We start from the raw sequence: 13,143 nt of genomic DNA on the forward strand, positions 1-13,143 counted from the left end.
ATGGGTTTTTACAGTATAAAAATGATGAAAGGACATACTATTAGTATTTCACTTAGAGCCTATTTAGTCAGGTCCAGAATTATCTTTCTTAAGTAGTTTAAAGAGAAATAACTAGTTTGAAGGAACAGTTGATGGGAATGATTATTTTCTATTCGTTCAGGGGATCTGGACAACCTTGACCAAGCCAGCATTTATTGCCCATTCCTAATTGCCCTTAAATTGAGTGGCATGCCAAGCTATTTCGGAGGGCAATTAAGTGTCAACTACATTGCTGGGGGTCTGGAGTCACATGTAGGCCAGATCAGGTAAGGAAGGCAGATTTCCTTCCTAAAGGACATGAGTGAACCAGATTGGTTTTTCCAACAATCAACAGCGGTTTTATGGTTACCATTTAGACTTTGAATTCTAGATTTTTATTGAATTGAAATTTCAACATCTGTCATGGTGGGATTCGAACCAGATCCTCAGAACATTTAGCTGACTTTCTGGATTAATAGTTTACAATGATACCACTAATCTAGCAATGGGAGGTTATTTAATATGAAGCCACAAGATTCAAACCAATCTTTAAAATAAAAGGTGACACCTTTGAAATAAATAAAGCAAGATGAAGCTTCAATGTCCTGTGGCACATTCGTTTCTAGTTAGGTCAGACTAGTTAGCCACCACGCTACTAAATAATTAGGTGTTGACTATTACAGGAAACACAAGACAATTGTGAATATACTGGCAGCACATTCTGACTTTATTTTAAAAACTCCCATTCATTCAGTTAAAGCTACAGCTAATGTCTAGTGACAGAGCAATGGATGAAAACAGTAGAAAGTATGGTTCTCTAATTGCACATTCACAGTTTTCTTGTTGCAAAAAGATACAGAAGAAGACAGAAGGAGAGAGGAGACGATGGTTTAAAAGCATTTGCGGTGTACAATGGATGGACCAGCCTCGTCGTACTCGGGCTTGCTAATCCACATCTGCTGGAAGGTGGAGAGAGAGGCCAGGATGGAGCCACCAATCCAGACGGAGTATTTGCGCTCAGGGGGGGCAATGATCTGTAGGCACGCAATAGAATGATATCAGTGACTTATACATAACCACTTTTCAATTACAGCTTAATCAACCCATTCAATTGTTTGCCTCTCAGACTGGGTTTCTACTGGAATTTTTATTCTACAATGTTTTTTTCCTTCCACCTAGCTCCTCCCCTCGCCCCCGCCCCACAAATCTTTCCTAACTGTGGAGAGGTGCCGGGGAGCTGCCTCTATTGATAACAGCTGTTCAACTAACTGAAAGTTCATGACATTGACCCCGATGTCTACTGCTGTTTTTCTCCTCCTATCCATAAGGAAGTAAGTGGCTGACTCTTTGGAGTTTCCCCGTGTGGAGAGCATGGATAACTGCAAATACAAGCCTGTTTGCTTACCATGAGTTCCGCACCGTGGTAACAGTCCTGCCTTTGAAGTTAAAAGGCTGCTGACTCGAGCCCTACTACAGGACTTGCGCACTTATTTCAGGCTGACTTAATAATAACTGAGGGACTACTGAATTTCCAAAGGTGCTATCTTTTGGCTGAGGTGTTAAAGTGATCCGACACGGGGGAGGATGCAAAAAAAAACCTCCTGACGTGGTTCAAAATCAACCATTTCCTTTTGGTAAAGAATGGAGAGGTAAAATCTCCATTCCTAGAAAAAAAAGGCTGCACATACCTGATTAAAGTGGAGCTTAATATTTGAATTCTCTTCTCAACTTATGCCATCATTAACATAATACTTCAGCTAGTAAGTTACAGGCTGAAGTAATAGACCTCTTGACCAAGATTAAGCATCTGATCAAACCCAAGATGGGGTGCAGTGCCTTTTCTTGTCAGCTTGGATCTTGTTTGGCTCTCTTGTGGGGACCATGAATTGGATTCAATTTGAATTGGGTTTTTTTTGGAGCAAGCAAGGAGATGGATTCAGATATGCCCAGTCCACTCTGTTCATCGGCTTTGTAACTTTTAAGAATGGAGTAAAAAAAAGTTTGAAGTTTATTTATTAGTATAACAAGTAAGCTTTCATTAAGTTATTGTGAAAATCTCCTAATCGCCACATTCTAGCGCCTGTTTGGGTACACTGAGGGAGAATTTAGCATGGCCAATGCACCTAGCCCACACATCCAATGGACAGTGGGAGGACGCCCAGAGGAAACCCATGTAGACACCAGGAGAATGTACAAACTCCACACACAAACACACACACACACACACACACAGTTACCTGAGCCAGGCATTGAACCCAGGTCCCTGGCAAAGTGAGGGAGCAGTGCTAACCTCAGTGCTAACCCAGCACTGCTAACTATACCACTGTGCAAAGCATGTCTACTATAACTAGTAACAGCATAGGTTATAACATTTTTACCTTGTGACAGCTAAACTGGTCACTTTAATGCATCCAACAGCCAGTGCTAAAATACTTTTCTGTGCCCTTTTTCACAATGTATATTTATTTGCCTTTCTTGGTCGCTTTCACTCTGTCATCTTTCAGCATTATTCCTTGGCTGAGAGGTCAGTTGTTGTTCCCATACCACTTTTTCAGCTAATCCTAGGAGATGAGCAAAATGATTCTTCCCCTTTACTTAGGGGAAAAGCACTGCTAGGGGTCAAGGCCAGAGCTGGGGAGCAGGGGGATCTCATTTCTTAGCTATCCATGCCTCTTGTTCATTCCACATATCTCCAGATACAAAAGGTGTTAAATAGTTCATTCTAAGGTGCAATTATTTAAAATCCATAGTATAGTAAATATATTGAGGTTTTTCAGAAATCTGTGAAAAGTAAAAAATAACTTTGTAGACTTGCTTTTAAAACTGAATCCATGTGGAATCTGCCCTGCCGAACATAAACAAAAGATCTATTCTAAGGGGAAGCATGTCTTATCAGTAAAAATATTTAACATAGATCGGTAATTAATTGTGCCAAGAAACTTAACATTGACTTGTCCAGAGCAAGAGATTAAACTATTCTGTGCACATTTATTAAAAACCAGATAAGATAGCTGTGCAATTGAAGTACTAAGTTTATGTAAGTGAAATGGTCAAATATTCAAGAACAGTTGAGATTAGCATTGAATAATTTACAGTTCACTCCATTTTCAGTTTTAAACATACACTTCATAAGAGGATTTACCAATGGAATGGACATTGGTGAAACTTTGCTTCCAAATATCACACATGTATATACTGTCTCTGCATTGTGCTCTGTTCAAAGCTATGTATAGCTATCATTGAAATGGAAATATTGCATTTGTGATATCATTGCTTCCTGCTCAATGCATTATTTCAATGTAAAAGATAAGTATCATCTAATGTTTCTGGTGACACTCATTTAACTACCTGACCCTCACATCAATGTGGAAGTGATTTCTGTCTTGTTCTGGTTCAGACGCTTTACTGACTGAAACAAATCTCTTTCACCTCTTTGCCCTATATTGAGTTAAAGGTCAGTGATCAGACATGACAGGAGTTTCTCCTGATAACGTTTCATTGGCAGCTCATTTTCCTGGGAAAATGACCATTCTGTTTGATGTTGTCGGCCTTTTGGCTATGATCAAGTGTAGTATCAACATGCTGCGCTTGGTTGAAATCATTAGGTTATGTTTCAGCTTCATTTGAAGCAATTTTTTAAAGCGGCATCTCGGCCTTTTGGCTAAGATGCAAATGAGATTAAGCCTTGGAGGAGGAGCTATACCTACTCCAATCAGCTTGGATCATGTAGACCAAGCCCAAGACAGGAGGTGCGAGCCCTGTCTTGTCAGCTTGGATCGGGAATGTCCCAACTTGTTGAGACTCTGAATTGGACTTGATTGCATTGAATTGGAATTAAAAACAAAAAAAAAATTCTGTTTTACATTATCAAGCCAGGTTTACAATGATTAGACACAAAATAACACCGTGCTCTTTAATTTCCTCAACTAACCTTGATTTTCATGGTGCTGGGGGCCAATGCAGTGATTTCTTTTTGCATACGGTCAGCGATACCAGGGTACATGGTGGTACCTCCAGACAGTACGTTGTTGGCATATAAATCCTTCCTGATGTCAATGTCGCACTTCATGATGCTGTTGTATGTGGTCTCATGGATGCCTGCAGACTCCATTCCTGCCAAATAAATGTAAATCCATGAGTTTAAAGTAAGTTTTGAAGGCCAAATACCCTTTGTAAAAGGTATCTCAGTGTGCAGTCTGGCTATTAAAAAAAATGGAAGCTTGCAAACTTGCTGTTGGTTGAGATTTGGTGCAATCGAAGATTGCCAGTGGATTGAGCTGGTGAGGGAAAATGGCCTTGGTTATCTTGCCACACCAATGGTTCCTTTCATGCAACTGGTTGGCGCATGGGGAACATAGGAACAAGAGTAGACCATTTAGTCCCTCAAATCTGTTCTACCATTGAATTAGATTCTGGCTAATCTGTAACTCAAATCCATTTACCCATAACGATATTCATTTCATTATACAGAAACAGATTCAGAAGAATGATTCTGAAGAATACCTTCAGGCCATGGATGGCTCGCCTGCTCAGTAATGATGTCTGAATCTGCTAATGTCAGTGTAGAATTAGAAATAAAAGTGAACTGTTGTTCCAAAAGGAGATTGTACCTCATGGAAGATGTTAATTATATTTTTCCACACACTTGTGGTCTAAGTTACAGTATAGCGAAACCAACATTTTTTTTAGGATCCTTTAAAATACCTTAAGTAGCAAATAAGTTTTAAATACAATCAACCCACCAATGAAAGATGGTTGGAAGAGGGTCTCTGGGCAACGGAAACGCTCGTTGCCTATGGTGATGACCTGGCCATCAGGCAGTTCGTAGCTCTTCTCCAAGGAGGAAGAAGAGGCAGCAGTGGCCATCTCATTCTCAAAGTCAAGAGCCACATAGCACAACTTCTCCTTAATATCACGGACAATCTCACGTTCAGCTGGGAATCAAAGAGCAACAGTATGTCAAGTTTGCCTTTGGAAACATCTGATTTGATCTTAGAATCACAGAATCCCTACAGTCCAAAACAGATCATTTGTCCCATCAAATCTGAACCGAATCTCTGACAGAGTATCTTATCTAGGCCTTCTCCCCCACTCAATCCCAGTAACTTCACACATTTAGCATGGCTAATCCATCTAACCTACACATCTTGGGACACTAAGAGGACGTTTATATTGGCCAGTCCATCTAACCTACACATCTTTGAACTGTGGGTGGAAACTAGAGCAGCCAGAGTTGCTTGTGGCCAGACTAAATGTACAGCTGCACAAGAGTCATATATTTATGTTTGCAAGAGAATTTCTCTACTTGCCATTAAAACTAAAGGGGAAAAGAAAGATCAGTGAGCCATCATGTTGGAAATACTGACCAAAAAAGTGTAATTAAATTTGTATATCGGCCACTTACTGAAATTGGGAACAATGCATCTAGAATTTCCTAATCATTTAATCATTTGGATCAGCTAAATTTGCATTTGCTGTAGATGGCTTACATCTATCAAATCTTTCTTTAATGTGTAGAATGCTGCTTTTCTTTGTGTTCCCAAGAAAGAGTTAATGCTTATTTCTTATAAAATGCTCTTTGTGTCCCTCTGTTGGCAGAACAGTTAAGAACATCCTGCCTGAAGACTTGGCTTTGGAGCCATCAGACGGATACCAGGGGGAAGTGTGGATTGCAGTCACTGTGGGAATAGACATCTCTCAAGGTATTCTAAGGTGGGATTTGAAAAGGTCTTAATTCCTTTCATTTTAACAAGAATTAATGATGACCTCCCTGCATTTAGATGCCTGCTGCAATTTCCTGCTCTGCGCTCACAGGCATTGCTGTATGCTTTAATAGAAAGGTTTAACATGAAGTGAACTGTCTTCATAACCGCAGCCATGTTGTAAGAAAAGCCTTACCTGTAGTGACAAATGAATAGCCGCGTTCAGTAAGGATTTTCATGAGGTAGTCGGTGAGATCACGGCCAGCTAGATCCAGACGCATGATGGCATGGGGCAGGGCATAACCTTCATAGATTGGCACATTGTGGGTGACACCATCTCCGGAGTCCAGCACAATACCTGCACACAACCATAACCATCTGATCAGAAACAGCCACAGGTCAGCCCCATCTCCCAACACAGGGAATCACTGCTCACACTTACCTGTTGTACGGCCAGACGCGTAGAGGGACAGCACAGCTTGGATAGCAACGTACATGGCTGGCACGTTGAAGGTCTCAAACATAATCTAGAAATGACCACAGTTTGGAAAATGGTTACATAGTGCTGTTATATAAGTAAATGCTTATTCTTCTATCTAATTGATATTGGTGTAACTAGGCACCAATGTCCAAAGCTTTTTCATTGGGGTGGGAACTGGTAGGCCTAGATTTCTAACATAAATTCCATCATCCACCCAATGTTTTGATGGCTTTAAATCTATTGAGTGAAAATCATCCAAGCACAGTAACACTAGTCAAAGTGGGTAGATTAGTGATTAGGCAGCAATAATTGGGCAGTGCTAGTTTCTGGTTGTATCACAGCTTGGTGTGGCTCCTGCTCTGTCCAAGACCACAAAAAACTGAAGGTCCTGAATTTAGCCCAGTCCATCATGCAAACCAGGCTCCCATCCATTGACTCTGTCTACCCACTACCTCAGAAAAGCAGCCAGCAAAATTAAGGACCCCACAATCCCCAGGCATACAAAAATGCAAAACCTGAGATCACGTACCAGCCGACTCAAGAACAGCTTATTCCATGCTGCCATCAAACTTTTGAACGGACCTACCTTGCACTAAGTTGATCTTTTGCTACATCCTAGCTATGATTGTAACACTACATTCTGCACTCTCTCTTTTCCTTCTCTAAGAATGGTATGCTTTGTCTGTATAGCGCGCAAGGAACAATACTTTTCGCTGTATGCCAATACTTGTGACAATAATAAATCAAAATCAAATTAGTACCTGGGTCATCTTTTCACGGTTGGCCTTGGGATTGAGGGGAGCTTCTGTCAGCAGAGTTGGGTGTTCCTCGGGGGCTACACGTAGCTCATTATAAAAAGTGTGGTGCCAGATCTGTAGAAATAATGACTGCCATTTTAAAAAATGCAGCTTTCTCGTTCATCTCAAGTTTCAAATATTTACTTTGATTAATTTATCTGAACATGAGTCTTTTAGAGCCATTTCTAGCAGGGCTGGTATAAGTGGAATGCAAATGCCTTGCCTTCTCCATATCGTCCCAGTTTGTGATGATGCCATGCTCGATGGGGTATTTCAGGGTCAGGATACCCCTCTTACTCTGAGCCTCGTCACCTACATAGCTGTCCTTCTGACCCATTCCAACCATAACGCCCTGTAGAGTTAACCACAGCAGGAAGAGTTCACATATGTGATGAACACATTGAGATACTGTTGGGAGTATTTACAATTCAGGAAACCAGAATACAACACATAACTTGGAGGAATTGACATAAGGGTTGTTGCAAATATTACCTGTTATTTATAATGTGTCAGCAACAGGGCATTTTGAATGTGGAATTTGTTGTGTAAATGAGGACATTATTTTCTATCCCAACTCACAAATGCATTTACCAACAAAGTCATTTTGAAAACCCTGTACAACTATTCTTAACCTTATTATACATTTGAGTGCAACACAGCTTGATGTCATATTGGATATCTGAGGCTGGGTCGCATAATCATCTGCTTTCCTGTGCTTCAAATGTTTGGCCATTTGTTCCTGTAAAGATGTGAAGGTTAGGTGGATTAGCCATGCTAAATTGCCCCTTAATGTCCCAATATGTGTAGATTAGATGGATTAGCCATGGTTAATGTGTGGGATTTTGGAGACAGTGTGGGGAAAGGACCTGGCTAAGATACTCTATCAGAGAGTCAGTGCAGACCCAATGGGCCAAATGGCCTCTTCTGCACGGTAGGGTTTCCATGATTCCAAATCTACCCCCAGATGCAATGACTCTTGACCGTGAATGAGGCGACATAGTGACAGAGCGGTTAACACTGTTGCCTCACAGCTCCAGGGACCTGTGTTCAATTCCCAGCTTGGGTCACTGTCTGTATCGAGTTTGCACGTTCTCCCCATGTCCGTGCGAGTTTCCTCCGGGTGTTTCCTCCCACAGTCCAACGATGTGAGGTTAGGTGTATTAGCCATCTAAATTGACCTTAGTGTCCCGGGATGCGTAGGTTAGAGGGATTGGTGGGGTAAATATGTAGGGTTGCGGGGATGGGGCCTGGGTGGGGTTGTTGTTGGTGCACACTTGATGGACCAAATGGTCTCCTTCTGCAATGTAGGGTTTCTATCTATGAACTGATTTATTCATCCAGAATCAAGCTGGTCATTTTCAGAGAATTGTACAGCACAGAAGGCCACTTGGCCCATCATGGCCTATGCTGACTCTAGGGAAGAGCTGTGCAACTGATCCCATTCCTCAGCTCCATAGCCTTCTAACGTTTTAATTTTCAGTTACATTTCAAGTCGGCTCTGCTTCCTCCATCCTATGCACTCCAGATCACAAAAACTCTGCCTATTAAAAGTTATTGCATTTGCCTCATAGCTGCTTATGCTAAATGCCTGAAATCGGTGTCCCTCAGGCACCCTGCAGTTCACTGGGTACAGTCTCCCAAACTTTTGCATCACATCACTGATCACCTCTGCACAGAATTTAATGCACACCGTCCGAAGACAGCCACAGCATTTCAGGATGCTCTCGTAGGCGTGACAGCGGCTTTGGGACCCTTTCTGCCCTGGGACCCTCTGTGCTCTGAGACTCTTTCTGCTTTGGGATCCTGTCTGTTCTGGAACCCTTTCTGCTCTGGAACCTTTCCTGACCCTTCCTGCTCTGGGTGTTGCCCGGCTGCTGACCTGATGACGAGGGCGGCCCACGATGGAGGGGAAGACCGCTCGGGGAGCATCATCTCCGGCGAAGCCAGCCTTACACAGTCCGGAGCCATTATCACAAACCAGTGCTGTACTCTCCTCCTCGTCACACATGTTCAATCTGTCTGCTCCTGGTGGAATAAAGAATCCTAGGTCAGAAAATACAAGCAGCAGGGTGTATTTGTGTACACAAATATATATGTATAGACTTAGATATCCATCAATATAGTCTAAATATACAAGTTCACAGTCCAGGGGCTGTACCAGGACAGGGTGAACTGGATTTGGTAAAAATATACTTGATGAATCAGTATAAAACAATATTGAAATTAAATAGCCACTTTTGCAATGAATGTGGAGCTGCCAGGGATATTCCTATAATTCAGAATATTCAGCAGACAAGCTTTAATTTGTAATAACTTCAATGTGTAATAACTTTCGTACCTGTCCCCATGCACTGCCCAGTCCAGTTTGTCAGACATCTCCTTGTTTAGAGAAGTTTCCCAAAGTAGCCAATAGAGCCCTCGCGCCCGGCCAAGTAAATCTAAGAGGTTGCTTTTAATGCATCTTTTTTCCTAATTAGGAAATCGCCCCGCGACACCATAAAAACTCTCTCTCCAGCATGTTTAAAAAAAATATTTGCTTCTGCCCATCCAAGGCATGAACCTGGGGCTTGCAATACCAGGAGCGACCAGAGAGGCGTCGGGCAGGGATTGGGAAAGGACCATATTTAGTAATAAAGGCAAAATAAGCCCACAGCACAAGTGACCCAATATCACAGCAACCGCACGGAGATGCCAAAATCTGGTCCCGCAGCGAGCCAGTGATCCTTTGGCAGATACTGTCAACCCCCTCTCATCTGTTCTCCCGACTGGCCAAGAGCAAAGCTGCAGGCAACAACACTGGAAAAAGTGATTTGAGTCCTGGAATAAAGAAATGGAGATGCCAGAAGTGCAAAGGAACTGCCTAAGGCTGGGCATCTGACTGCTTAAATACTGCCCTTTTACATTCACAGTTCAGAAGGGAGTCAACATCTGGGAATGAACCCCAGTGGAATAAAGGGTACTCCACCTCTCTGTTCAAATATTTCTCAGACTGCAGATGAAGTCCTGGGAACATTTAATGATGGTAAATTATCGCTAATTCTTTCGGGAAGATAGTAGCACAATGATCACTGCTGTGTAGCATCTCCAAAATTACTCAGGACAGGTGTTTCAATATTTGCATCTCATCAAATCCGCTTTACCAATCCTAAGACTTACTTTTCACATCTCAGATATGACAGATTTTACTTTAAATCCATTCTGCTATTTTGTTTTTAAATTACCAACCAGCATCATCCTGCAGTAAGTCATAATCAACAATTTGCAATTAAAACTCTTTTAAGACAGTACCCAGATGTCAGGTTTTAATTTACAACAGTATGACGGCTTGCCTTGCAATCCCCCATCAATGCAAAATCTGAGAACAACTCTAAATATTGAATCATGCTGATTAACCCTTGCCTGGGACTCACCCTCTCTGCTTTGACGGGGTCCTTTACTCTGGGAAGGTGCTGCACTCTCCCTTCCCTCTTTGTTAAGTTTTATAGCCCTTGCGTCTCGTCACCCTCTGCCTCCACCCACAGCAGCCCCAAAAAAGGACCAAACCCCGAGCCCGGCTGCACAGATTCCTATTCCACAGCCATATACGGCTCTCACACAAAAGCCCTTCTCTGGGTGGACGAAGGCGTTCGGTTGTATATTACCACATTCCAGCCGCACAGTTCTCCAAGTGGCGAGTATAGACAGATCCGCAACTCGGGGAGTGAGCTGCAAATGTACACTTGACAGGGGGCTGATAGATGACCCTTGATAATCTTCCGTAACCAACAAGGCAACCGAGAACCGGGTCAGACTTCCTAACATATGAAGGTGAACTCAGTGCAAAACTTCTTAAAAAATGTATTTCTACACATCACTTTTGATTCCTGTTGCCCATCCAGCGACTGTGTAAAGTTTCATTGTGATAGAGAGAGGATTCAGTGTAAGAGAACCCATGGGGAGTTGGAGCATATCCATAGATGGTAAAACAGAGTGATGATGGCCACATCCCCCTTACTGAACTAACTCGATTTTGGGAATTTAAAGTGGTATCCCTATAAAGAGAAGTGGGAACAGTTCACTGGCTTTTATTTGCCTGAAAACTAATGGTTTGGCATCCATGTACTATTTTGTTGACATTTTGCTTTTCAATGCACTTAACGACCTTGATATCTTTGCACACTCTTGGTGCTTTTATACCTCACCCAGTACTGAGACTTCATCATTAAGCAGTAAGCGCAAGTGTTTCAAATGATGTTAGGGAATGGCCATCTTTGGTGACATTACCTTTGCCCAACGTCCCATCATCAACATTGCAGAAGTGTAAGTGGACCAGCCACATCACTAATGAAGCAGGACTGTGACTGGGTATTCTATCAGGAGTAGCTTAACTCCTACCCCTGCAAAACTCTCTCCCATCTATGATTCAGGAATATGATAAAATCTTCTCCATATACCTGTCAGTTTATCCATCCATTCCCTCTACCACTTGTGCATTCTGTGCTATCTAAAGGATGCATTGCAGTAAGATGCCAAAAACCTCCCACATCCATGACTTCTATTCCCTGGAATCACAAGGGAAGCAGCTGTGTGGAAACACATCACCTCTAAATTCCCTTTCAAATCACACTGGATTCCAACTTGCCGGTTTTTTTCATTCATTCAAAGGACATGGGCATCGCTGGCTGGTCAGCATTTATTGCCCATCCCTAGATTCTCAAGGGCAATTGAGAATCAACATTGATGAGGCTCTGGAGTCACATGTAAGCCAGACCAGATAAGAATGGCAGATTTCCTTCCCTAAAGCAGTATTAGTGAACCAGATAGGTTTTTCCAGCAATTGACAATAGTTTCATGATCATTAGCAGATTCTTAATTCCGGATTTTTTCTATTGAATTCAAATTCCACCATTTGCCACGGTGGAATTTGAACCTGGGTCCCCAGAACATTAGCTGAGTTTCTGGATTAATAATCCAGTGATAATACCACTGAGTCATCACTTCCCCATTCCCTCATTGTTGCTGGTCAAAGTCCTGAAACTCCCCAGCTAACAGCACGGTGTGAGTACTTACACTACATGGATTGGAATAGGTCAAGAATAAGGCTGAAGGACAAGTGATGAGTGATGAAATACAAGCATTGCTGAGACAGAATGTATGAACTTGGAGCACTAGGAGGAAACCCATGCAGACACAGGGAGAATGTGCAAACTCCACACAGACAGTGATCCGAGGCTGGAATTGAACCAGGATCCCTGATGCTATGAGGCAGCAGTGCTAACCATTGTGCCACAATGCCACCCCTTGACCATCCTTAGTTGTCCTTGTGAAGATGATGGTGAATTGCTATGTATTCTTGAATTACTGCAGTCTTTGTGGTGAAGATACTCCCATAACTTTGTTAGGGAGTTCTGGGATTTTGACCCAACACCAGTGAAAGAACGGTGATATATTCCCAACTCAGAATGGTGTGTGATTTGGAGGGGAATTTGGAAATGATAATGTTCTCATTCATCTGCTCCCCCCCATTCTTCTCAATAGTGATGGTCATGGGATTGAGAGGTTTTGCCAAAGATGCCAGTCCATTAACATCCAAGTTGGTAATATTATTTCCCAGGCACAAGCCAAGATTGTTTTATTTTTTGATAACGCCTCACAAGAATGGATTTGTTGGCCAACTAATGGCTATGGCGTATGAACAAGTCATGTGATGAAACCACGCAGGAATACATTTAACCACAGTTGGTAGCATTAAGTAGAACGCTGGTAAAATTTCATTGTCCTGGGAAATGGCTGATAATTGTCAAATTTAATTGGCTTACCATCAGTGCCAGATGAATTGCTGAGGTTGCACACCTTGGCAGAGCAGGAGGATGCTGGAACATGTTGGAGAACCATTCCACCACCTTGATGCCTGATTTCCTTACCACCTCAACATGCATCTCCACAGGTCTGGGAAAATGCCTCCTGCACAGCCCCCACCCCCCACCTCCCACCTTCCTGAACTGTCTGGAGTAAGTTGAGATAAAGTGCAATCAATCTATTACCATATAAAATGGTCTGTATGTCTATGTTTAATATACTCTTTACCTTGATGGTTTTACATTTAACTTTCACTTCTCCAATGGAAGGATTATGTGGGAGAAGTGAAAGTCTTAAAGTCTTAAGT

At 42.3% G+C, this 13,143-nt stretch overlaps 1 protein-coding gene across 2 annotated transcripts; it reads right to left on the minus strand.

Moving 5' to 3' along the window:
- Positions 1–722: 722 nt before the first annotated feature.
- On the minus strand, positions 723–10,513 carry acta2 (actin alpha 2, smooth muscle). Of its 2 annotated transcripts, none has more exons than XM_080205499.1 (9): positions 10,409–10,513; positions 8,878–9,023; positions 7,222–7,350; positions 6,963–7,073; positions 6,163–6,247; positions 5,917–6,078; positions 4,761–4,952; positions 3,950–4,131; positions 723–1,052 (listed from the first exon to the last, which is right to left on the minus strand). In XM_080205499.1, the coding sequence occupies exons 2-9, from the start codon at positions 9,004–9,006 to the stop codon at positions 909–911; spliced, it is 1,134 nt and encodes a 377-aa protein (XP_080061625.1). In that variant the 5' UTR covers positions 9,007–9,023; positions 10,409–10,513; the 3' UTR covers positions 723–908. The 2 variants fall into 2 exon arrangements, with proteins under 2 accessions (XP_080061625.1, XP_080061624.1); XM_080205498.1 differs by lacking the exon at positions 10,409–10,513 and adding an exon at positions 9,337–9,355.
- Positions 10,514–13,143: the final 2,630 nt, after the last annotated feature.

Source organism: Carcharhinus amblyrhynchos, chromosome 17 (assembly GCF_965287045.1).
Source record: "Carcharhinus amblyrhynchos chromosome 17, sCarAmb.v2.hapA, whole genome shotgun sequence".
Lineage (NCBI taxonomy): Eukaryota > Metazoa > Chordata > Chondrichthyes > Carcharhiniformes > Carcharhinidae > Carcharhinus > Carcharhinus amblyrhynchos.

Coding starts and splice junctions, on each gene's coding strand:
- acta2 (XM_080205498.1), bottom strand. Junction 4,953..5,916: donor CTATTCATTTGTCACTACAG/GTAAGGCTTTTC, acceptor TTTGATTCCCAG/CTGAACGTGAGATTGTCCGT. Junction 1,053..3,949: donor CCAGCACCATGAAAATCAAG/GTTAGTTGAGGA, acceptor GCGTGCCTACAG/ATCATTGCCCCCCCTGAGCG.